The sequence below is a fragment of the Centruroides sculpturatus genome, unplaced genomic scaffold, assembly GCF_000671375.1.
Source record: "Centruroides sculpturatus isolate CEXI.00-Female unplaced genomic scaffold, Cexi_2.0 scaffold800, whole genome shotgun sequence".
NCBI classification, from domain to species: domain Eukaryota; kingdom Metazoa; phylum Arthropoda; class Arachnida; order Scorpiones; family Buthidae; genus Centruroides; species Centruroides sculpturatus.
Window position 1 is genome coordinate 149263 of NW_019385047.1, and position 27444 is coordinate 176706.

General features: G+C 26.4%; 1 protein-coding gene across 5 annotated transcripts in view; it reads right to left on the reverse strand.

Annotated features, from left to right (window-relative positions):
- LOC111633877 (neuroglian-like) overlaps window positions 1-27444 on the reverse strand; it is a 74659-nt gene that overhangs the window by 22100 nt on the left and 25115 nt on the right. For 3 of the 5 annotated variants that reach the window (XM_023378517.1, XM_023378514.1, XM_023378515.1), the window contains exons 3-14: window positions 23519-23706; window positions 16337-16490; window positions 14480-14640; window positions 13199-13304; window positions 12948-13135; window positions 11643-11774; window positions 8264-8407; window positions 7708-7859; window positions 7403-7523; window positions 6074-6355; window positions 5446-5633; window positions 3641-3820 (exon numbers count right to left, since the gene is read on the reverse strand). In XM_023378517.1, coding sequence (XP_023234285.1) covers window positions 3641-3820; window positions 5446-5633; window positions 6074-6355; window positions 7403-7523; window positions 7708-7859; window positions 8264-8407; window positions 11643-11774; window positions 12948-13135; window positions 13199-13304; window positions 14480-14640; window positions 16337-16490; window positions 23519-23706 — 1996 coding nt within the window. Of the gene's footprint in view, window positions 1-3640; window positions 3821-5445; window positions 5634-6073; window positions 6356-7402; window positions 7524-7707; window positions 7860-8263; window positions 8408-11642; window positions 11775-12947; window positions 13136-13198; window positions 13305-14479; window positions 14641-16336; window positions 16491-23518; window positions 23707-26304; window positions 26543-27444 lie in introns of those variants that run through there. The other 2 variants (XM_023378516.1, XM_023378513.1) reach the window with 2 other exon arrangements.

Below are 27444 nucleotides of genomic sequence, written 5' to 3' on the forward strand. Positions count from 1 at the left end.
ATCTCTTATTACATTTAATAATTATAATTAAATTAAATAATTTAGAAAATTCTGGAAGAAAAGAATCAGCCCAGACTGGGACTCGAACCCATAACTGCTGCTTACTGTGTGGATACGCTATTTGAGCCTCCAGTCCAAACTCCTCTTCCAGATATATTTAAACATGAGAATATATGGAATTAACTTCAATTAAAAAGTTTAAATGTTAAATTTTCACTTTTAAATAAAAGATGAATAAAGTCAACTGAATAAAGATAAAAAAAAGCCAAGTGTTTAATTAATAACACAATCTTATGTTCAACAGTCAAAAAATTATTTAGTAATTAATTTACAATAATCACAATATAATAAATAACAAGTTAAATAAATTTTCATAAACAAACATATTTAATAGCCATAACTCTAAAACTTCATCCCCAATTTAAAAAAAAAAAAAAGGAAATATAAACTGTTTTTAGATTTATATTATTAAATTGTTGTATAAACTTTTTAATTTAAATTAATTTTTATCTTACTTTGTGAATTCTATAGTTCTTAATTAATTAATTAACAACTAAATGGAAAAAATCAATTATTGAAATCAATGAAAACAAAATGAGAAAAATAAAAACACAGATGAAGAGTATATAAAAAAAACAGATTCAAATAATTATTTTGGGATAAATTAAGAATGATAAATTACAACGTAACATTTTATAAATTTCACAATATCCTAAAAGTATATAGTAATAATTAAAACAACAACAAACAACAGTAGAGAGAAAGAAAAATAACAAATTAAAAGCAGTAATTCAAACACAAATTATTTATTGTATTTATTCAGACACTTGGCCAATTTCATCACTAAATTTTATTCAGTTGATACATGTTCATCTCACTTCATGGAAGGACTACTTTGATTTTGATGAAAGACGAGTATGTAAATTCTAGTATTGTCGTTAAATCGATTTAAATGTGATAATAAATGTATGGGAGAAATTTTAAAATTGTTTAAATTTTATAACAATTCAAAATGAATAACTAGATAATAAGAAGTCGAGTGTTTTAAAGGTTCGAACCATACAAAAAATTTGTAATTTAATGGATGACAAGTAAAATGGGCAAAGGAATTTTATGGTTTTAACTTTCAATAATCTGTAATCTAAAAGTTGGCTGAAGAGGGGCAAGGAATGCCCAAAACATGTACAAATGGGATGAACATGTATCAACTAAATAAAATTTAGTGATGAAATTTGCTAAGTGTCTGAATAAATACAATAAATAATTTGTGTTTGAATTACTAAAAATTACTGGCATGGTCTCAAAAATACCAAAATTAAAAGCAATTAAAATAAGTTAAAATAAAAAAATATCCTTGAATAAGATTAGAATAATGACATCGTATGATTAATTTTTTTATTGGAAATATTTTAACAATTAAAAATATTTTTGAATGTAATATGACTTAATTCCATATATTATAGAAAAGAACTTAGTAAAAAGAATTAGATTAATTCTATAATACTAAGAGGAAGATTATCAATTGGTAAAATATATAAGACTATACAGATAATTTAAAACTGGCCATTAATTACATTACAGTAATTGAGAAGCAAAACAATTACTGTAAACTTTCAATGGCAAAAAAACAATAATTTAAATGCACAATAGAAAATATTTTAGGAAGCATTTTGTATGAGAATTGGTCCAAAAGTAAATTTTCAAGATATATTGTGATTTATGTATTTCTTATGCTAAAGAAAATGATACACACTCAAATTTATGACTTCTATTTCACACAATCTTTCTTTTGATTAAGACATTGTCACAATGCAGGATTAAATTTTCATTCTTTAAATGCTACATCCCATTTGTAGAATACATGCAACGAAAAATAATAAATACAACTGCACACTGTGCAAAATTGAAATGAGCTGTTGAAAGATGTTTTATTTTTGCATGATAACACTTGACTAAATGGTATTATCTACTTCCAGTGAAAGAAACTTGAAATACCTGGCATATAGCCAGCGTTGCCACAACGAAATTTCAAAACGTATTGAAGCTCCTTCAAAAAATGTACTATTTTCCTTCAAAATGTACTATTTCTATGGTTGGTTACTTTTAATATTAATATACCATCATACTCAATTTTTGTGCTTATTTCAAATTCATATTCATGAATACTTTATTTAATTTTAAAGTATTCATATTTAATATTTCATAAAAAGATTTTATGAAAATAGTTTCTATGGTTTTTTGTTAAATACAGCATTAAAAGTTGACTTTTTAAAAATATTATAGTGATGGATAAAAAAAAATCAAATTAAACATGTGTGGACAGATTCAAATTAAAAAAAGTTATTTCTTTTACCAAGATTATTAAAATTGAAGTTCATAATTAATAATTAAATTATTGTGGTAGAAAATAATATAAAAGTATTTATATTATTTGTACTGTACAATTTCAAAACTATTTTGTGTATTAATTCGACTCTGACTTAATGGATATTTTGATATTATTGATGACAAAAGTTTAAAATCATTGATTTCCTTATCTGTCCGATATTTCTGTTTGACAGAGTTGGATTGTTTGGACCACGTGGCGTGAAAAATTTTGTCAAGGTCCTCGTGAGAATGTGACACATGTGAAAGAGGACCGAGTCATAACATTTGCACATGCAACTATCTGCATGTTGTTGATGTCGACCAACATACACCATGTGTATGTTGTGATTGGGTAAATCAAATTAGCAAGCAGTGACACTATTGAAACTTTATTAAACTAATTTTTTGGCATTTTTTTGTTAAGGCATGAAATATTATTTTGTACTCAAAATGTACTAAAAATCTAAGTGTACTTTCAATATACTTGAAAGGGCAAAATGTACTCGAAAAGTACAAATGCATTAGCAATGGCAACTCTGCATATAGCCCTGATCTGGTATCGAGTGACTACCACCTCTTTCCCCCGTTATAAAAATCTCAGAAGTCGTGAATTTTAAAGTGATAAGGTAGTTATAAGATGGCAGTTGGAATTGAAGAATTGCAGATTATGGCTTTCTGTAACAAAGAGTGAAACTTTAATCTCACATAAATATGTAAAATGAGATAGATACTGTATTGAAAAATAAGTTAACTGTCATAAAATTTAATTTATATTGTTTTGTTTTAGAATAAGAAATAAACAATCCATAATGTGTGTCATCTAAGCTGATTTTTGGAATAACTCCCTCATATATTCAATTGAGAAAGCATATAAAGAAATATTTTGTAAAAATAATAATAATAATGAAATTAAAAATTAAATAAAAGAAAAATAAATTCTTAAAACAAAAGAAGACTGAATATTAACCAAACAAAGAATAAAAATCAAAACAGAAGACACAAAGAATTTGGTAGATGCATAACACAGAGATTCAATAAAACCAAAAATTTAAGAGTCAAAAAAATATCAGAAATACATTAAAACTCTCAAATTTCTTTACTGTAATAAATTATTATAATTAACTTGTTCATATTTATTGGAAAAGTAATAGATCAAATTTATAAGTATTGACATATGTTATTTATAAACAGCATTTATTTTTAAATCATTTAATAATGTATAATAAAATAGTTAATATAATTTATTAAAATATAGAAAAAAAAAGTTGCTTACAGTCCATGATATGATCAAGTTGTCAGGTTCTGTTCCATAACCTTCTACTTTGTCTGGGTTTTTATATGGCACATCTGTTGGTGTTTCACATCTATCGGAAGGGGCACTTGGCAAACTGGGCCCAATTTTGTTTCGTGCTATTACACGAAATGTATAATTAGCCCATGGTGACATTGGTAACTATAAAAGAAATTAATAAACCTATTTAATACTTTACAAATTATTAAAATTGTTATTATTAGTATTAATAAATAAATAATTAAAAATGTCTAAATAAACTAAAAATGTTTTTCTTATGTTTGATAGCTGTATAATTCTGCTACTTCTTTATTAATTTTATTTAAATACATTTAAATCAAAAAATAAATTAATAATAAACAAGTAGCTAAGTGCAATTAAAATAGACAATAATAGGAAGAAGGGTGTTTCTTCTTTTTTCCTTTTCTTAGGCAACATTTCTACAATGTAGTTTTTATTTGTGCAGCAAATACAAAGAGATTCGGAAAGTTCACAACTTTACCAGAATGCAACAGAGCAAGAGCCACACTACTAAGAGTTCATTATAATTGTTAGTTTTCTTACTTCAACAATTTGATTTCACGATTGTTGCAGCAAGACCAGAATTTGGGAACGATGAGAAGTTGGTGACTCTAGAACAGGCTGTTTCCCTTCTTAATGGTAAAGAAATGGGCAACACATTTCCAAACTGAACATTTTAGATAATATGACTCATTTCAATATGACAGATGAAACTGTGAACACCTTGATTTTCACACATTGCAGAGAATCAAAAGTAAGGCTAAACTAACCAAAATGTATGCTTAAACTAGCTTGGATTTAATTTATCGAAGAATGACCACCAGGAACTAAGATAAAATGTTAAAATAAATAGGACATTATATCTATTTGTGATTATGTGATAACTCTGGATAGCTTCTATATTGAAGTTTATGACTATACAAAAATATATACATTTTCAAGTCTATCTTTTTATTCATTTAACACTAACCACAGAAGTAACAGTTACAACAGCTTGAAGAAAAACTTCATTAAAAAGCCCAATGACAGTAAATAAAAATTCACAAAGTTAAAAATGATATCAAACATCAGCCTTTTACTGGAAAATCTGACGTTTTCACATTAAAAACAAAAGTACAATTTTCTCACCATACTATCAAGTCCTTAGTTTATTTATAACTGGTCTGACCCTCTAGTGGTAGTTTCGAGTTCTCCAATTTCATTTGCATATGATTACGTGATAACTCTGGATTTCTTAGTGTTAAATGGATAAAAGATAGATTTGAAAATGTATATATTTTTGTATAGTCATAAACTTTGATCTATTTGTGAATTCTTCCAAAACCCTACAGGTCTGAACTTAAGACATTTTTGTGTTTTATTAGGATTAGCATGAGTGATTAGCAGAGATATTAGAGATGTTTATACATTTTTTTGGAGGGAATTCTTTATTTTTTCACTAGGAAAAATGTTTAGTTAGTAATTATATCATACTTCTCTCTTTTTTTGCAAAAGTTTCTTATTGAAGGAAATGTACAACATGCACATTGTAAATTAACACAGAGCTCTGTTCTTTACATTCAAAAAATAAAATGCAAGCATTTAAATAAAATTAACAATATTCTTAACAAAATAAATATGGATTTTGATTTTTAACCTAAGTTTTAGAAAATAAGTTGCAGTACTTATACAAGAGTCTTACACACACTTAACAACATTAGAGACCCACAGAAGAGTATCTCTCCAAAATCTCATACAAATAATTATGCATTATATAAATCACTTACTCTCAGTAGTTTGTCAGATGCAGGAACATCTGTGAAAGAATTTGTCCAGCTGTCTTGTTGAAAACTAGTATTATACTGTATTGTATAGCTCAAAATTGGAGCTCTTCTATCTCCCATTGGCTGCCATTCAAGAGTAGCTGATAATCCAGCACATGTCACTTTTGTTACTTTTGGTGGATTAGGCACATCTAAAAGTTTACAATTAAAGAGTGTTTTTAGACATTTTTTATTTATAATATTTAATTATAACACATATGTTTAATTTAATATAATAAAACAGACTTTAATATAAATGAATTGAATATAATGAGTGAATATATAATAATTTAAAAATTATTATACATACATATAATTTTTAATGAAATAAGAAAACATGATAATTTAAGCTAATAAGTAATTGAATGTTAAATTCAATATATGTATAAATAATGATTATAAATACTGTAAAAGTTTATTACCCTTTCCATTACTCTAACAAAATAACAACAACAACACATGCAAAGTGCCTTTGCAAATGTGCCAATTATATTATTGGCATGTTTGCAAAAGCACTTGCCTTTCAATTCAACAGCCAATTCTTATATTAAATATTTGCAATATATAATAAATTTGCTCTCAAAATATTTACCTTGAACAGTAAGAGTTGCCGAAGACTTGTCTTGGTCTAAATCGGTCTGTGCTAAGCATGTGTATATACCAGAATCTAATTCAATTGTTTTTGTTATTGTTAATGAATTATCAGATGCCTGGACCATGCGAGGATCTTGATCAAAATCTATTGGTTGTTCATTAAAGAGCCATATTATCCTTAATTCTAAAGTAGGATCAGCTTCTGCATTACATCTGAATGTTGCAGATTTGCCTGCTGCAACTTCAAAATTTTCTGGAGGTTGAATTATTTTTGTTTTACCTAGAAAATTATTTGATTATTATTATTATTATAATATATATATATATTACTGACAATTTACAATATTATACATTTATTTTAAAAATTAAATGATAATATAAAAATGTCTCTCTCTGCAAAACAATTTTTTATGCTTCAGTAATATAGGCTCCCCGAAGAATTTCTTGTACCTGATTATCTTAAAATGATTAACTTTCCTGGCAAAGCCTGCCAATTGGTCTACCAAACAAGAACCAAACTTGCCATTGACAAGGTTAAATATATTACATGATTCATTTTAGTCTTGAATATGCAACTTTCTTTAATGCATAAAGCAATTTTTGAATATATCTACTAAAACAGTTTATTTAAAAGTGTTCTTTTTTTTAGGACTTGTTCTTGATCCTGTTTTACTTATGTATGTGTTGAATACAGAGAAAGAAAATAATGGAATAAATAATACTTATTATGGTTATTATAATTAAAAAAAGTATCATATTAACTCAAATTGTCTTAGTACAAAGCTGAAACTTTGCTTTGTACTAAGACAATTGAGCAATATTTGCCTCAGAAGATAATTTTATTCTGAGTAATTTTTGAACTCTGGTGAATGTTGGATTTGAAGGACATAACATTGATTTACTCATCTAAAAAAAAACCCCTTTTAAGTGGTTATAAAAGTCAACTGTCTTGTTTATAACTCTGGTTATAATTTAGACAGATAGTTTTTTAAAAAGCAAATTTAAACTGAAGGTCATTTTTACATAAATTATGCAACAACTGAATAATTTAATTGGTATAAATTTATGAATGAAATTTGAATCTTTCTTTTTATTTTGAATTTGTAATAAAGCAATCTCTCATAGAAACTTATGAGTTCTAACTGCACACTCAAAATGCTTTTTGAGAAAATCATCAAACTATTCTTAACATACATATAAAATTTTCAACTTGAAAACCTCAAATTAATATATGCTCAGATTACAAACACTATATCAAGTTTATTAAGTTTATTTCAGTCAAAATGAATTTTACCAAACTGTTTTACCATTACTTGACATTACATACTTTTTACTTCTAATCGTCCATGTTCTTCGGCTTCACCAAATTTATTTCTTGCATAACAAGTATAATCTCCCTGATCTGTAACTAACACATTTTTAATTTCAAGATTCCCATCTTCAATAACCTATAAAATAGCAAAATTGAAACTCAAATATAAATAAAAATTGGCCAAAAACTAAATATTATGCAAAATATTTTAAATATACTTTTGAAAAATAAATTTCTAATTAATGCAAAGCATTAGGTATTGATACTTTATGTAAAATTCTATTTAGATATTTAGCATCAAATATCTAAAAACAATCTACCTGATATCTTCCTCCTGTTAATTCCTGTCCATTCTTGATCCATTTAACATCGGGTCGAGGTGCACCAAATACTTTACAGCGTAGCACTACTGTCGATGTAACTACTGCTTTTACTAGCTTTTCTGGGGGATTAGTTATGGTAGGAGGTAATGCTGTAAACAAAATGTATTTATTTATTTATTAAAACTAAATATATTTAAAATGCTATCATATATTAACTTAAAGAAGGTCTTAAATAATGCAAATTTAGAAAAAAATAAATTTTTATTTGAAATAATATTTTATATATCAATTATCTATAATAATAACAAATATAATTGTTTAAACTATTATCTTCATATCTGCAATTAATCATATATTGTCCATTCCCGTGAAAATACAAACACAAAGCTTGTGTTTCCATTCATAATTCTAAATTCATTCAAAGCCAAAATTCAAGAATTTATGCATTATGTATTAGATTTGAATAATATAGTATTAAATTTGTAATTAAAATATGCAGAATTATACTTTTTATAAACTTATAAACTGTGTAACTTAAAAAAAAATCACTTACCTAAAACATTTAAATAGAAATCACGAAACACGTAACCATGAATATTTGATGCATTACACTGATACACAGCAGTGTCAATTTTTTCTAGATTATCAATAATTAAAACATTTCCATGAACACTTCTTCTTTCATTTGTTTTAACCTCTAAAAAATAAATAATTTTATTTAAATATTCTTATATTATACAAGTTATTTGCGAGACAATCATTGTAATTTAATACATAAAAGTAATTTTTTTAACTAGCAAAATTATAATACTATGACAATGTTTAACTTAAAACAAAAATTTTAATCTTTTATATTAGTATATATACTACTCGAACTGATACGTTATATACTGTAGCACAAAATAGATAAAGTCTATCCATCAATTATAAGATAAAGCAATTAATAATCCTAAATTTTATAAATTTCCCTGAATTTTCACAAGGTATCCTGTATGATAGTAATAGTTAAGAACAATTTTGCTACTTTCTTCATTTTCTAAACAGATTTTTAAATCATATGGTTGACAATTTAAATATAGGAATAGAAAAAGAAGAGAAAAGTTATTAATTTCATTAATTTCAACAGTAAAATAACAATAATCTTTTAAATAAAAATTAATTATAATAATTTAAAATAATTTTTATCATTTCTTTCAATATAGGAAATTTAATTGTATTTTTAATTTGTTATACAATGATACCTCAGTTTTCATTGATTATCTGTCCAAAAACAATCGGTGAAATCCAAAACCAACAAAAACCGAGGAAATTATTTCCATATGAATCAATGTAAATCCAATTAATTCATTCTAGACACTCCAAAAACAATAAGAAATTAATATAAAAAGACTAATGTAAAGAATAAATGAACATTTAACATGGCATTCAAAGGGCTGCTGGCTCTGGAAACTTTGGTCCCATGATGGAGCTAAAATGAAAGAAAAGCAATAGAATTGTTTGGCTAGATGTGCGGGGTAATGCTCACACAACAAGAAACAATGCCACACTGAGCAGGAAAACATGTGGTTCACCCTTTGTTTTTGCAAAATTAGCAGTGAGGTCACGTGGGCATGTTGACAAAAACCAAGTCAGATTTTTTGTAAAAAAAAATTGACGAAAACTGAAACCGACAATAACCAAGGTATTACTGTACTTTGTTTATTAATCGTCCAATCTCAAAAAGCAAAACAGATGTAACTAAATAGAGTATATAATATGTGCCAAAGAATTAATTATAAAAAGAGTTTTATTTGTGAAAAGTATATTTTGCACTTGATAAATTACTATATTTTAAAATTTTGTTAACTGTTAATTTTTAATGTTTCAGACATTTGCAACATCTAGATATCTTACATTTACTGCTTAAATTCTAAAATAATTTTATCATTGTCTTCTACACGAGATAAAATTTAATGTGAGACCTGAAAGGCCCCTGGGTCTAAACCAGTAATTTTATTAATAACGTTAATATTTTGTTATAAAATATTATTTCGTTTGGGTGAGAAAAATGACGTTTTAGAATGGGAAAAATAGATAACAGATGTTACTTCCTTTCACAGAAGTTAGTGCATCCTCTGTTTTTCCCTTATCTGCGAAAACTCTCGCTTTGATGGGAAATGTTTACCCCTCACATATCCCCCTTTCCATCCATTCTCACGGAGGAATCTTTGCATGATGATTGGTCACCGATCGTGACATATAGAGGAAATTTGTCAGAATTCGCGGAGTTCAGCGATAGAGCTGGAAGTGTCCAAACTCCACACATATTTTCCTCCTGATGACCAACGCCCTTAGACGAGTCACATAGAAGAATTCCAGAGTTAGCACTTAGAAGTTATACTTTGATTTTGTGCACATATCGATCTCCCATGATAAGAAGTAAATGAACTTTATTCTCCAAAGTGTCCCTTGCCTACAGAGAAGAAGACGAACGACAACTAGAACAGGTTGTATGTTTTATAACGATTTTGTGAGCTCTCTCTCTCTCGATCGCGAAGCGGGTATAGTATAAGTCCTTGCCTATATCATGTATCTTAATTGTCATATTTATATCCCTCGTTCCTTGATATCTGTATTAGTTTTACTTATATGGAATCATTAAACTTACTCTTGTTTGTTTTATATAAGATATGTCTCTTTATAGATCTGATTCAGACTCGAATTAAGTAGTCGCACACGTGTTTGTCCGCGGATCGATAAATTGACAAACTGGTGTCAGCCCTGACAAGCATCTGGACTTCACCGTTCAGATCTACTAGCGGTAGATCTGATCGCTCTCCTATGAGAACTTTTAAGATCGAATCTCTCAATCCGAAACTTTGGAGACAGATTTCGGATAATCTGTGCCGATTAAGTGGTACGAACAATCATTAGAGGATTAGAGTACCCCCCGGCTACTCACATTAATGTTTAGTAATTTACATTGTTTGGATGAAAACTAAAACTCAGGAATATCATTCTATCACACAAATTTCATAAATATAACCAGAAAAAACATTTTTAAGGATTCCAAATCATTTGGTAAAGCCATTTACTAACTTTTGAAAATTTACATATTTTCAGACTTATAAATAAATTATTTGAAGAAAAATACAAGTTAAAGTTCGTTGATGTAAGAGTTGTTGCTTAAAGTATTAAAATGATAAGACAGAAGTAAATTTTTTTATTAAAAAAAAACTGAATAAATAGAATTACAAAAATTTTGATTTCTTATTTTAAATGATTATATATAAAAATTACTATGTAAAATATTTATTTAGAAAAATAAGTTAAGTGAATTGTGTTAGAAAAATTAAATTTTTGTAACTCTAATTACAATTTGAACAAATAAAAGTTTCAATAATTTGTAAAAAATCCACTTTTGATAATCTTTGGTAAGATGCACATTAAAATTTCTTCCAATTGTTCATAATGCTATCAATTTTTGCAACTCTTTACATTCTTTACAAGTTAGTGGAAATGTTTAGAAAATAAATAATTAATAATTTTAATTATAATAAATTGATAAAAAACAAACAAACAAAATATACATATATTAATTTTAAAGACAATAAAATACTGGGCAAAATGAATTTACACAAATACAGAAATTTAAATTACATATTTTTGTGTTTGTATGTCATTTAATTATTTTTACTATAAATTTTTCTTCATTTAAATAAATTTTTCACTTCATTGATGGATTATTAAAAAATTATTAATTTTTTTTTGTTACACACTTTATGAAAATTTGAAATAAAGTAATTAAATAGAACAGTATGAAATGATATGTTCATGAGAAATTTTTTTCTGCAGATCAAATTGGACATAAATACAGCTTACTATAACAATAATAATTTGCATGTTAAATAATTTAAAAAATGATTCATACAATTAAAAATATAACAACTTACTCTCTATTGGTTCTCCATTTATAAACCATTGAAGTTTTGGTTCAGGAATTCCTTCTGCATGACATACAAATTTTACAGATTCACCTTCTGCTTCATTTGTATTATTTGGCGCTTCAATCCAATAAGGTGCAGCTGGATAAATTTTTAAACAAGCAAAATTCATATTAATTTGCGCAAGATAACTTTTAAAGTTTCATAATACTATAACTGCCAATACAAATCAGTTAAATGAATAATGAAATGGCTATTTAAGTGAATTCAATAACTTTAAAAAACTGATAAGATTGTTTTATTTTATAGGAATATTATGCTTCCTTTCATTAATAAAAATGGACAGAAAAATAGTTAGTTATCAATATACATAATGTTGTAAATAGCTACATTGATAACTTGATATAATGTGCTTTGACATAATACCAGCAGTCTGTCAACTCCAATTTATTGTCCAGATTAAATTTATCAAAGCCAGAGCAAAACAAATAGTGTGAGGTTCTATGTAGAGTGAATGGTAAGTTGAAAAACATGACATGGGTTGTTTGTATACCTGACAGAAAGGGTTCCTCCATACATAGATGGTATAATTTTTTGAACCTCCAAGGACTGCATTATATCAAATTATCACTGTATCATTATTTTTAAATCATTGTAATTGTGATTAATAGAACAGACAGTTTGACATTTTAGTTATAATTACAAACTAATAAAATTGGTTTAAAAATAGAGAAGTCAGTACATAAATAATAAGAATAAACATTTTTAAGCAAAGTCTGCTTCAGCTTCAGAAAGCATCTCTAAAATTTTAAGAATGGACTGACAAAAAGAATGAATGCTAATGAATGTTTTGTGCATAATTATTATTAAGGAGTCAAACTAAGGAGCCTAACTTAATTAAAAATAGGTTTATATAAATATAAATGCCTGATTTTTCTTGTAAAATTAGTCACTATATTTTATGTCTGAATACAAAAAGAATGATAAATAACAACAATAAAGCATTTTCTGTCTTATTCAGGAATCTTCAGATCCTTTATCAGTATTATTTTCATGTGTAATAATTAAATAAGTTCTGAAAATAGAGATAATGAGCAAACTACATGAAACAATATTATATGTCTGTAATTAGCATATCAAATCTATATATTTTTCATTTGGATTAACAATATAGATTTTCTCATAGTAACATATTTTAACAATTAAATTATACAGAAGTTAATGATGTTTTAAATTAAAAATTTCTAGAAAACTTTTGCTTTTCTGCATCATCTATTTATTTTTAATATCATTCTATACAAGATAAATAATTACCTTGAACAGTCACATTCATTGCATGACTTTGAGGTTTTCCATTTCCATTACTGGCTGTACATTCATATATACCTTCGTCTTCAAGCGTAACGGATGAAATCTTCAGAGCTCTTCCATATTGTTCATGCTGATATCTACCCGAATGAAGGTTTCCATTTTTTCTCCTCCAATCTATTTGTGGTATTGGCCTAAAATAGACAATTCATATAGAACTAGTTTAAATTTAAATATCTTATAGTTTTAAAACTTACGTTCCGCCGAAAATACAACTGAGTACCACTGATTGACCTCGCAAAGCAATAATTGCTGGTGGTGAAACATACTGTTTTGTTGGTTCATAGCTGGCTTGACCTGAACCTAAAAATTTTATGTAATAATAATAACTTAAAGTCACATATATTTTTAAATGTATGTAATTGGAAACAATTATCAATATCAATCTTTATTAGTATAAAGAGTAAAAGCCCTGTTACTCAGGGGCTAAATCATTACAACTGTCAAAAGGAGAATATACATTTTACAAACAGAAATTCAAAATTTACATCAATTGGAAACTATTATTAAAAAAAATTAATTCTAACAATTATTATATGATAACATTTCCACTGATTAAAATTATCTCCAAATGGTTATAAAGTGGAGAATTAGTTTAAATGTACAGTATAATTTTCTTAACAAAACTGCATGAAATTCGTAAAAAATCTTAATTGTTGTTTTCTAAAAAAAACATCAGAAATATTACACAATCGTAATCTATCTCACTATATATGGACATTCTTATAATTTATTCATGATATAATACTCTAGATTAATATTTTAGCATTGATTTGAATAACTAGCATAAATATTTTATGAAAATTATTATTAATAGCAACATCATTTTACACTTATCAAGCCGACGATGCTGTGTAATTTTATCATTTTCATAAATAATAAATATCAGTACTATGCTTTATATAACTGCACTAATATACTAATAAAAATTAATGTTTATATTAATTAAATAAACATAATAAACATTAAGAAATAAGTTAAATTGCTAATTAGAAGAATCATTATGTAATAAAACAAATTTAATGATCTAAATAAAACAACAAATTTGAAATTAAGTTTAACAAATATTACTCATTATTTTAATTGTAAACAAATAATTTTGCTATTGTTTTTTTTCATTTATTTTTAGAAACTTACTAAGTTTTGTCAAAAAAAAATATTCAATTCTCTAAAAATATGACACCTCAAAAATTAATTTCTTGTTGCATTTAACTAAATAAATTTTTCAAATTCACATATCTATAATGCTTTAAATTAATAGTATCTATTCATTTTGGCATCATATGCTATAAATTTCATCACTTCTTTAGATTTGCTTTTTTCAAAGCATTAAAAGAGATATATAAATATTCTTCTACAAAGCTTTTAATTGCATGCATTGCCAAAAATTTCTAAATTTGAAATTTATTGTTAATTTTTTTCAGAAAATCAGACAAGACATGATTTTCAAACACATCACTAAAAACATTTTTGCTTACCTCCAGTATCTTGGACATTCAGTGAAATTTTATTACCTAATTTGTATTCATTTCGAAAAAATGACGTTGCACTACATGCATAATATTGGTCTTTTACAGAATCCTCACGAGTTACATTTGAAAAATGTAAATTTCCTTCTGGATCAACAGTAAGTCTTGAACTAAAAATTGAAAGATTAGAATTTAAATTCATCTTAATAAATTCTAAATATATTTTAAGAATAATTTAATAATACAAATAAAAATTTATATTAAGTTATTTAATAAATAGTGACTTTACTGTGATGAATATATGAAATATAACAATGAAAAAATTACAATTTAAGAATAACCATAATTTCATATTCATCATCATAAAGTTATTTTTTATTAAATCATCAAATATGCATTAAGTATTATTTAATAAAATGTTTAAAACTAAGTTTTAAAATATGTTTTAACTACTGACTTTCAAGACAATTCAAAATTCCATATATTGAGTTAACCAAAATTTTATTTGGATTTTAACATGAAAATAGAAAGCACAAACCTTTAATTTATTATTATGATTTTATTAAAAAATACAGTCATTTCCTGTAATGTAGCTTATTGCTATATGAAAATTTTAAAATTCACCAAAAAATATGACAAAGTTTCACCAGATTTATATCTGGTGATCTAGTAAAGTCAACCCCCTATAACACTGTTGATTATTCCGTTTTATATGAATTCCATGTTGTATGAGTCACTTAGATTTTACAAATATGTCTGCCGGACTGTGAACGGCTCACACATTTGTAAAATCTAAGTGACTCGTACAACATGGAATTCATATAAAACGGAATTATCAACAGTGTTATAGGGTGGCCAACTGTAATTACAGTTAAGGTAAATTATACTTAACTGTAATTAATAGACAGTTATTTAAACAATAAATAACTAGTAAATTCTAATAAACATAATCCTCTAATTTTATTTAAGGAAACACAGGGAAAAACATTGATAAATGTTCTTTTCAGTATATTTATCAGTCTAATAATTTCTAATTTCTTCCAATTATAAATCAAACCACCATTTTGACTTTAAAATACATCAATTTCAGAAATTTCACTTCTAAGGATCTCTGGCACGTGTCTGACCTATCCAAGTGCACATTACCATGACATGCTAAACCATAAACCACGGCCAATTCAAAAGCACTGGTTTATGGTATCCAGTTAGAATGACATTTATATTCCAAAAGCTGAAAGGAGTTTATTTAGAACTTGTAACAACTGATGTATGCAATTACAAATGGTCTTTGATGAATACCTAAAATAATCCTACAATGCATTCATTGAGAAACTGATTTAGAGCATTACAAACAATGACTCAATGAATCTTCAAGAAAAATGTCTCATTTTATAATTATTTTTACTGTAAGCAAAACAATTAACTTATAGTTTGAATATTTTCCAATTTTTCGTAGTACTACGTAAAAAATTTTGTACAGTTAGATATATTTTGTAGCATTTTAAAGCAATTGTACTATAAATAATATCACATATGCTTTAAAATCCTGTGATATATATGATGCAGTATGAAATTTGTTTCATCATCACTTATAGAAATTTCTATGTCATTTCAATAACTTGTGAAGATTATTAAATTAATATGCTATTGTTTATCCTTGTAAGCTATTTCAACAATTCTTTGCTCAGTTACAATACTATTATAGAAGAGCAACTTCACATTTTTTTAAAATTATGTACTAAGTGATAACTTTATACAATATTAACATAACAACATAGTTGTATCATCAAATTGTGTAACAAATCATTAAAAGTTTATTTAAATTTTTTAAAACTGATTTTAAAAAATATTATAAATAATACTAACCTATTAATAGTATGTAAAGCTCCACTATTAGATACCATTAACCAAAATATACTTGGTTTTGGATATCCAGTTGGTGGACTACAGTATAAAGTTAATGGTTGACCTTCTTTTACTTCTTGTACTTTTCTTTCTGTATCAGGAAATGAATTCAGTTCTGAAATAAACAAGTGACTTTAAATATTCGATTTTTAACAAAATTTTATACATATAATTATTCATCTTTTATTATACACTATATTTATATTTTATGCAATAATTTTACATTTTTGTTGTAAAAGTGAAAGCTATTCAAACCAGATAAAATACTTTTGTTTTTTTAAACACCAGAGGGTGAGCAACCAGTAAAAAATGCGAATGCACGGTTCACAAAAATTATTTGCAAAAATGCAAAAAATCCTTCGCGCACACGTATAGGACGACCTAGGTTTTTGAAGCAGTGAAAAATGAATAAAAACATCATCTTATATGTGAGTAAATACAGCAATATTAGTGGTAATGTTTGTTTACATTAATTAAAACTAAATTAAGATTACAGAACCTACTAATGTGAAATGCAGTGAATGTCATCCTTCATAATTATCGTTTTAGTTTTATAATACAAACTGCCACAACTTTTGATTTTGAATGTGTTCCTAAAAATGTGTACAAAAGTCATATAACACAGTTGTGTGTTATAAAGAGAGATTCATTTCTAGAGAGCAAAAAGAATTGTAATAATATCTCTTACTTTATTAAGAGATATTATTACAATTCTTTTTGCTCTCTAGAAATGAATCTCCCTTCATAACACACAACTGTGTTATAAAGTGGAAAAGTTTTAATTATTTTCAGTAAATATACCTAATTTAACATGTTAAAACTATAAAAGTAAACAAAAAAATAATAATAAAAATTAATTTTTGCATATAATTTGGACATTAGTGAAATAAAAGCAAACAAAAAGCATCACCACATGCTAGCTTAAAATTTGTGTTTGTCGGGTAAAAGTGTACAAGAGTTAATTTGGCAATTAAAAATGATTTACAGCAATGTACAAAAGAGCAAATAGACTGAAAGTCAAATTATCATCATTATTATAATACACTGAAGTGGATTAGACAGTTTTAATTTCTCTTTCAGTTAGATATTTCAAAAATGAAGAATCATAAAATAAATTTTATATTTAGAACTTGTCAACTAATATAAAAAAATATTTAATGACTTAAAATAACTTTAAGAATTCCCAATACATTAAAAAAATTATAAGCATTGAATAAGAGTTGTCTGACTTACATGTTATTTTAACATCTATAAATAAAACAATTCCTGTTCATATTATTTTTTTAATTAAATTTATGATTTTTAATAATTATTAAAAATTATCTGAATTATAAGTATTGAAATTTGCTTAAAGATAAAGTGAATTGATATGCAACTCTAGAAGTTGCTTTTAATTTTAATGGGCTTATACCTGTAAATTAAGATTGTACAATCTAAAAATGTTATTTTATCACCAGATTCATTATGGTTTTTGCATTTACTATAGTTTTGCTTGATAATCTGCTTCATTTATTGGCTCCAAAATCAGTAAGGCTTTTCTATACATTTTTATTTCCTTCTAAGTTTTAACTATTTTTAAAATCCTGCATTAAATCACTTCTTTTATAACAAGTATACCAACCCAAATATATCAAATCCATGGTTCACTAGTAACTATGTCATTATATTTATACTTGAAACAAAGAATTAACTCCGTTTTAAACTAAAAATAATTTATCAATATTTCTGGATAAGTGTAAGTGCCTGAATTTAATAAACTTTTATAAACCTTTTTATAAATGTTCATGCTCACTTTAAAATGAAATGAAATAATGTTTAAACTCATGGGAAAAAAAATTCTATTTTTCCCCAACACTTAATAATAAAAAACTAGAAGGATGCGATCGTATCTTTCTCTGGATTCACTTCCTTTCAAGGGTGACACAGCTTCCTAATGTGTCACCCAGAATCTATGATCAAAATTCAAATATTGGACAGTTGAAACAAAAAACTCCTAACCTAGGACAAACTCCCTAATAAAAAGGAGGAGTCGATGAGTTGTTGTTGTCAACTAGTTTTTCTTGAACTGTGTGTGTCCAGCTGCCTGCCAATCTTACCCGTCGCCACTCAAGAGAAATTGTCGCCACTCCAGAGACAAAAATGACTCTCTACATGTGAAAATTCCAAATGGATCTTCAATTTCTACAAACTCTTAAGGTATTTATCAATGCATGCACGATTGCAAGCTCTTTCTCTCTCGCAGTCAGAATCGTGATCATAATAATAGTATCCACTAAACATCTGTATAATGATAAGGTTCACCCTTCTATATATCATATTATTAGCATCCACTAAGCATCTGTATACAGCTTGAAACTAGTCTAGAAAAATAAACAGGGATTGCTAATTGTTAACTTCATAGTAGCATGCACTTCTTCCAGTCATCTCTCAGGCATCTCTATCCTGAATCCGGATGCCTACAAACGCGACCGCTTGCGTGCAACAAATAAAATAATGAGCATCACAGTCTCTGTTTCTACCCAAAAGACATCACTGTGTCTTTTGGGTAGACACAGAGCAGACCAAAGGGTTGACTTTGCCAGCGCGATGTCAACCCTTCGGTCCTGTGGTGCCGAAGCATAGGGGGTGCTCTGGCATTGTCACATAAGAATTGCTAAGTAGCTATCAAGTTTTGTCTAAAGCCTGTTGTTAATTTATTTATAATAATTATTCTGCTCAAATTCATGGAATGGTAACAATCCTTTCAAAACCAAAAATCTTACATATTTCTTTTAGTAACAATTTTATTTTCTTTATACTTATTAAAAGAAAAGAAAAAAAAAACATCGAATGTATTAGCAATCATACTTATCATGGCATTTACACTTATGATAAAAATCTGCTGTTTTAATCTGTAAAATTACTATTTATTAATCTGCAATCATATGCAATAGTGGCAATTTTCCATACCTGCTAGTTTTATCATGGATGTTTTTATCAAATTGAATTGTTTAGCTGTACTTCCATGATATTCTCATGCTACATGTTATCCATGTAACTGAGTAAAATTAAATTGAAAAAATTTTGTTTGCTTATCACAAGACCTCAAAAAAACTGGTGTCGAAATTTGCTGTCTTGCACATGTAACTGTGTACCATTTTTTTTCCACATGATTACAAATATACTCCACTCTGACATCATTTCTGATGACCTAATGTCATCAACAATGACAATGTGGAAGTCTCTCATGATTGCTGCAAGAGGTAGTCTGGCATCACAAATGTTTGTCAGCTATATATTCTGTAATGACATGGCAGCCAGCAAGTTGCTATGACCTTGAATGTTTGTCTCAGTAAAATAACCTGGAATGCTGTAACCTTCAACAATTTTTATGTTTTCATGGCTTTATTTTGTGCCTGAAAAATACAGAAAAATCATTTTTGGTCCTTCTGAAAAACACCTCAACCTCCCAACATTTATTTCTAATTGAACTCATTTCATATTAGCTCGTTCTATCACAAAGTTTAAGTGGTCCAATAAGAACTCATTAAAATGGTATTGTTCTGTAAACAAAATATCTCATAAACTAAACAATGTATGATAATAAAATTTGACACACAAATGATTTATCAAATCATCAATTTCAAGGAATAAAAATTACATGTGAAAAAAATCACCACATTACATATGTTTAAAAAAAGTACATGTTGTTATTGCAGGTTAAAATTTTCTTTGTAATTTATAAAGCTTTCATGTTTGTCTTTTATTTAAATTAGGTCACGATTTCTATTATTTTATGCATATAAGGATCTTATGTGGGTAATAATAGTTGCAAGTAAATTAATTTTTTTTTTGATAGAACTTAAAACAAATTTTCATTATAATATAAATTAAAACAATTGTGAATGGCTCGCTACCTTTCCTTGTATTTCAACAAAAAATTTATTATAAACAAACTAACAGGAAGTTTTAGACAAAAATTAATAACTAGTTAATCAATTATTATTCAATAACATTACTCACAAGGGAACTGTTGGAGTGTCTATTAATAAATATTAATAAAATTTAGTTAATAATTATGTTAAAAGTATACAAACTCTATATTAAATTTGTAATATTCACTAAAAGTGTTAATCAGGGTTAATAGCAATCAAATGTCATACTATTTTATATTAGTTTAACACAAATATGCAAATTTTTAGTAGTGAAAGGGTCGCGGAGGAAGATGACAATATTACATTTAGAGAGTAGAATAAGGAATAAACTCAAATAAATGTTATATGAAAGATTAGATTGCGGCAGTTGGCAACATGGCATTTGACCATCATTTCCAACCTATGTAATGTCAGACCATGGCTAACTCCACTTTTTGGGTGGACATGCTTCTGTACGGGCTCTCGCCTCACTGTGCACTCCGACCACTGTTTCCACGGTTGATGTAATTGTAACTCTTGTACATAGTTCTGTAAAATAAACTCGTGACAATGACTATTGAACTCCATCGTCTGTCCTGGAATCATTCATTCGACACAATGATGACACTATTCATAGATGTAATCGGATTGATCAATATAACTGATTTCTTTCTCAGGAGGTATGCTTAAGTGGCCTCCACGACTTAGTAATCTGGACTAGGTGGTCCCAGCGACACCAACCATTTCAAAACCTGAATCCCAGACTTCATTGACAGGAATCCAGGTAGACCTCCTTTTTACTCTCCATGCTGGTCAAGCAGCCAAACTATTCTGCTGTTTGACTGGCATGAAGAGACCAGGTTTTGAAATGTTCGGCATTGCTGGGATCAACTAGTCCAGATTACTATGTTCTGGAGGCCACTAAGACATATCTCTTGAGAAGATCAGTTATGTCGATCAATCCAATTATATCTACAAATAGTGTCGTCATCATGTCAAGTGAATGATTCCAGGACAGACGATGGAGTTCAATGGTCATTGTCACGAGTTTATTTTACAGAACTATATACAAGAGTTACAATTAAATCAACCGTGGAAACAGTGGTCGGAGTGCGCAGTGAGGCGAGAGACCGGACAGAAGCATGTCCACCCAAAAAGTGGAGTTAGCCATGGTCTGACATTACATAGGTTGGAAATGATGGTCAAATGCCATGTTGCCAACTGCCGCAATCTAATCTTTCATATAACATTTATTTGAGTTTATTCCTTATTCTACTCTCTAAATGTAATATTGTCATCTTCCTCCGTGACCCTTTCACTACTAAAAATTTGAATATTTGTGTTAAACTAATATAAATTAGTATGACATTTGATTGCTATTAACCCTGATTAACACTTTTAGTGAATATTACAAATTTAATATAGAGTTTGTATATTTTTAACGTAATTATTAACTAAATTTTAATAATACTTATTAAAAGACATTCTGACAGTTCCCTTGTCAGTCTGTTACACAGCAAATATATCTAATAAATACAGATTAATTAAACCATTATTTTACATAACAATAATATGAAGTAAATAATATGCAGAAAATTTGAACACAGAAAAACCAATTTATTTCTAATTATTGTGAAAATTGAAACAATTTTTTAATACATTGATTTTTACTAATTTTCCAGTTTTTAAATTTTTAAAAAATTATCACAAAAATAAACATTTAGAATCTGAAATATTTATTTTGAATAAAACAAATGTATTCAGTTTACAAAAATGATAAGAAAAATGGTATGGAAAATGTAACTATCAGAAAATTCAGTTATTGTGCATGACAATTACATTTAAAAATAATTCAAATTGTTCTCATTAAAAATAAGTATAGAAAAAGATTATTCAAAGAGCATTGTAATAGGTCAAAACTTGTAATTCATGTATTGATGAAGCTTTTTGTTACATTACATTATATTACATTAAATTGTAGAATTAATATTAGATGTAAGATCCTTAACATTTTATACAATCAATAATTGTGAATCTTAAAAGATAAAATGACATAATTAGCAGTTATTTCATATATAAATGATATAATTAAAATAATTCCTAGATGAAATAAGTGCTGACTATTTAAAGATTAAATACATATACAATGTATTCAAATCAGAAGTTCAATTTCCATTTGTTGCAAAAACATTTAGCAAATTAAATATTCAATTACTAAAATGTTTATATATTAACAATAAATATATTATTAAGAAATATAAAATATTATGATATGTTTTATCACAACTTTACATAAAGATTAATATTTCTTCTTTAATTCCTTATAAAATTTGGCAATGAAAATCTAATAGTTTTAGATCTTTATAGGCATATACAGTAGTATTTAAAAAAACTATTTGATAAATCATAAAAATTTCCTGGAAAAAACAATAAATATAGAGTACTCAGTGGGTGTTATATTGAAATATCTATTGGGTAATACACTAAAAACTGTTATATAATTAGTCACTCTTCCTGTATAATGTATATGAGAGGAGACTTGTATGACATGCTAGTGGGACCACCATTTAATAATAAATATTATTATTCTGAAACTATGAGTAATATAGAAATTATCATACAATATTGAAGACAAATAAAAAAAACATTTGAAGTTTTCTGACCCTCCATTCACAATCACCAGAACACAATGCTAGCAGAATCAACTTTTCTCTATAGACTCTTCTCTGCCTATATGTATGCAAATTATTTAAAAGTTTGTGACATCAGACTATTCATAAACATTTCTTGGTAAAATACAGATTAAAAAGTACAGATCAGAGAAGGGCCTTAAAACATTTTAAACAATTTGCATATGTATAGGCATAGAAGAGACTATAAAGGATAGTGTTTACTGCTAGTGTTAAGTATGATCTAGTGATTGTGAGTGGACCTTAGACAACTTCAAAAATATTTTCTTTTTGTATTTTGTCTTTAATGTTGTACAAATATATTTCATCCTAAATGTTTTAATCTTTGTTTTACACAAAAATTATTATTTTAAATTTTTATTCCAGATTCTGAACTTAAAAACTGATATTTACAATTTTTAAAATTATGTAAAATTTGTCTTAAACAGCATTTAGAACAAAAAATGTTGCTAGTTAAGCAGAAATTTTTAACTTATAGAATAGAATCTTGTGTAATAGTGTGGAATTTAATCTGTAGTTTATAGTAATAATATTAAAAAAAAGTTATGAAAAAGACTTACCAGATTTTCTTAAGAAAACTGAATTTGAAACTGATGTACCGTGAATATTTTCGGCAAAACACTGATAAAGACCTTCATCGATACTTTCAGGTTTTGTAAATACTAGTGTCCCTCGTCTGGGCTGTTGACTGATTCGCTTATCATAGGATACGTAATCAAATTCCAACCCATTTTTATTCCATCGGTACCTAAATATTAATATTTAAAAAAAAGCTTCTAAAAACTTTGCATTTTTTCTGATAATTTAACTCCAAAAAAATAAGCTAATAAAGTATCGCTAAAGCCGAATGATCTGCCAAATAATCGGGCTACAATTAGGCTAATTTAATAATTAAATACAAAATAATTTGTCTAGAGATAGGCCATCTGGTGATAATTTTAGCATAGTTATCATAGACCAATAAAAAATTTGAAGAAAAGTCTGGTTTTAATTGAAAATTGGAATTGTCGAGTTGTTTATATATAAAGTATTGCTATAAACATTTTAAAAATCCAAAAACAAAATTATAAAATTATTCAAGAACATTAAAAAGTGGTTAAACTAAATAATAAAGAATTTTTGTCTTCACAATTTTTTATTAATGTTCATAGTCGAATGCTTTATGAATTTTCACTTCTTGACGGTTCCAATGACAAGTGAAAATTCATTCCTTACTATTAAGATTTAAATATGGAGATTGACTTAATACATAATTTATATTTAATCGAAAAGAATTTTAAAAATTCTTTCCGACTTTCATAATATTAATTATTTTCATATTCAGTAAATAGAATACAAAATTAATTTACTTTTATATTTTTGTTAAATAAATTAAGGAACTTTTTTAAAATACAAAATAAATAAAAATTACCTTTTTTTTCATTTTTTAAAATTTTCTCTAAAAAATTTTTAATTGTATAATTACAGCCGATTTTTTTTATGTGACTTTCATATTAAATATAATTAGACTGACTCATGATTTTGTTCTAAATTGTTTTAATGGATAGAGTCAAGGTCTATACACTCTTATTCAATTTGATTCAATCTCTTCATTATGTCATCAATGTATTAATGTTAAAATATTGTGACCTTATATTTTAAATTAATTTATTTTAAATGATGTCATGTTTATAATATAAATTTTTTTAAAAGAAATTTCAATAAATCTTTAAGAATCATAGATTAAAAAAATTTTTTATACAAATTTTGTTTTAATAACATTTTAATTCACTAAACATTAAATTAGAATAGTCAATGTAATTATATAATACATGTTTATATTGAAAATGTAAATATTAAAATTTTTCATCAAGAATTAATGTTGAATTTTCTATCAGTAAACTGAAATGCTTTGTCTATATAACTTGCAGAATTTTAACTTTTTTTTAAAACTTTGGCATTTTTAAAACTGGTAAGCCATCATGTCACTGCCACACTCCTACCTCACTGTCATACACAATGGAATTGTCCTTGTTATTTTACAACAGAAGACTGTATTTAAAATATATATATATATAAAAAAATATATTAATGATTACAAATTTAATTTTAGATTTATAAATAAAAAGAATTTTAGCAAGTATTTAAAAAAATTTTAAATACTTGCTAATAAATGATAAAGGAAATTAATTTTCACTGTATTATTTATAATCTGTAAAGAATTCATTGATAAAATATACATCTCAGATATAATGTAACTTGAGATGCTTGGCATTCCTTTGCTATGAGTAATCTTTCTGATACAGATAAGATCTTCATAATGGTCAACAAAGTTAGAAAGTAATTAGATTAATCAAATTTTGAAACTTTAACCATTACATTTCACTGTTACTGAAATTGATAAAAATACTATGAATAAAAGTTGAAATAAAAGTACAAGAATATTGCACCATTAATAATGATTAAATAAAATTCAAATAAGATAGCTAGTATCCTTGTCAGTTTTTCTGTTCTGTGGGCCCAACAAGGATACACTAATTTACTTTTATTCAAGTATTTTGATATACAGTATATACAAGATGATTCAAAAGATCTTAGACAAACTTTAAACGTAGGCCAGGAATACAAAAACCATTTTTACCAAGGAACTTAACCACAAATACCACCCAGAATACTAGAAGTACAGGAAGAATCATGCAGAAAGGAATATAAGGTTTACAACATGTTTATTAGAACACTTGGATGGTATTTGTAGCTACATTTTCCAAGGTAAAAATGGTTTGTTTTTGTACTCCTAACTTATCTTTAAAGTTTGTCTAACATCTTTTGAATCACCTTGTATATATTATATATATACAGTATATTTTTAAATATGTTCAAAAAATTTGTTTACATGGATGCATGTAGAGCAGAATAGTTTTTAAAGCATATAATATTCAGCTTTTTAATGTTTAATTTCAAAAATAATAATAATTAAAATGCCTTAAATATCTTATTTTTCAAATATTAGATTTATTTATTTTTAAAACTAATATATTAAGATAAAATCTATATTTCATTTTTTAGTTCATTAGTTTCATCACCACCACTTGAGTAAAGACCTTATTACTGCATATACAGCAATTCTTAATATTTGGAATAATTCAGTTTACTGTCAACACGAGACAGATGATAACTGTAAATCATGATTTGATTGTATATATAATCATATATGTAATTTTAAATTTTTAAACTTAAAATAGTATTTTTATTAGAACCTACTATTGTTACTTGTAGAATAGGTATTGATCTTTTTCAATGAAATGATTATAAAAATTGCAAATATAATTATCAATTAGTTAATCAGAAATGAAAATAAAAATCTTACACAGGTTCGGGATTTCCATCAGCTTCACATTCTAAAGTAAATGGCTTATCACGTTCGTCCTGATTCTGTACAACTTGATACAACTGTTCATAAGGTGGCTGTTTGATCATGGTAGGAGGATACTGAACTGCCGCTATTACCAAAGTCACATGCAGCACGGGGATATATATTGTAAGAAGCAGCCATATCCTTAAAGTCGTCATAATTTCCTATAATAATTCAAAGATAAATTGTTTATTAATTGTCAAATAGCCAAAAAAAATTTTAAATACTTGCTAATAAATGATAAAGGAAATTAATTTTCACTGTATTATTTATAATCTGTAAAGAATTCATTGATAAAATATACATCTCAGATATAATGTAACTTGAGATGCTTGGCATTCCTTTGCTATGAGTAATCTTTCTGATACAGATAAGATCTTCATAATGGTCAACAAAGTTAGAAAGTAATTAGATTAATCAAATTTTGAAACTTTAACCATTACATTTCACTGTTACTGAAATTGATAAAAATACTATGAATAAAAGTTGAAATAAAAGTACAAGAATATTGCACCATTAATAATGATTAAATAAAATTCAAATAAGATAGCTAGTATCCTTGTCAGTTTTTCTGTTCTGTGGGCCCAACAAGGATACACTAATTTACTTTTATTCAAGTATTTTGATATACAGTATATACAAGATGATTCAAAAGATCTTAGACAAACTTTAAACGTAGGCCAGGAATACAAAAACCATTTTTACCAAGGAACTTAACCACAAATACCACCCAGAATACTAGAAGTACAGGAAGAATCATGCAGAAAGGAATATAAGGTTTACAACATGTTTATTAGAACACTTGGATGGTATTTGTAGCTACATTTTCCAAGGTAAAAATGGTTTGTTTTTGTACTCCTAACTTATCTTTAAAGTTTGTCTAACATCTTTTGAATCACCTTGTATATATTATATATATACAGTATATTTTTAAATATGTTCAAAAAATTTGTTTACATGGATGCATGTAGAGCAGAATAGTTTTTAAAGCATATAATATTCAGCTTTTTAATGTTTAATTTCAAAAATAATAATAATTAAAATGCCTTAAATATCTTATTTTTCAAATATTAGATTTATTTATTTTTAAAACTA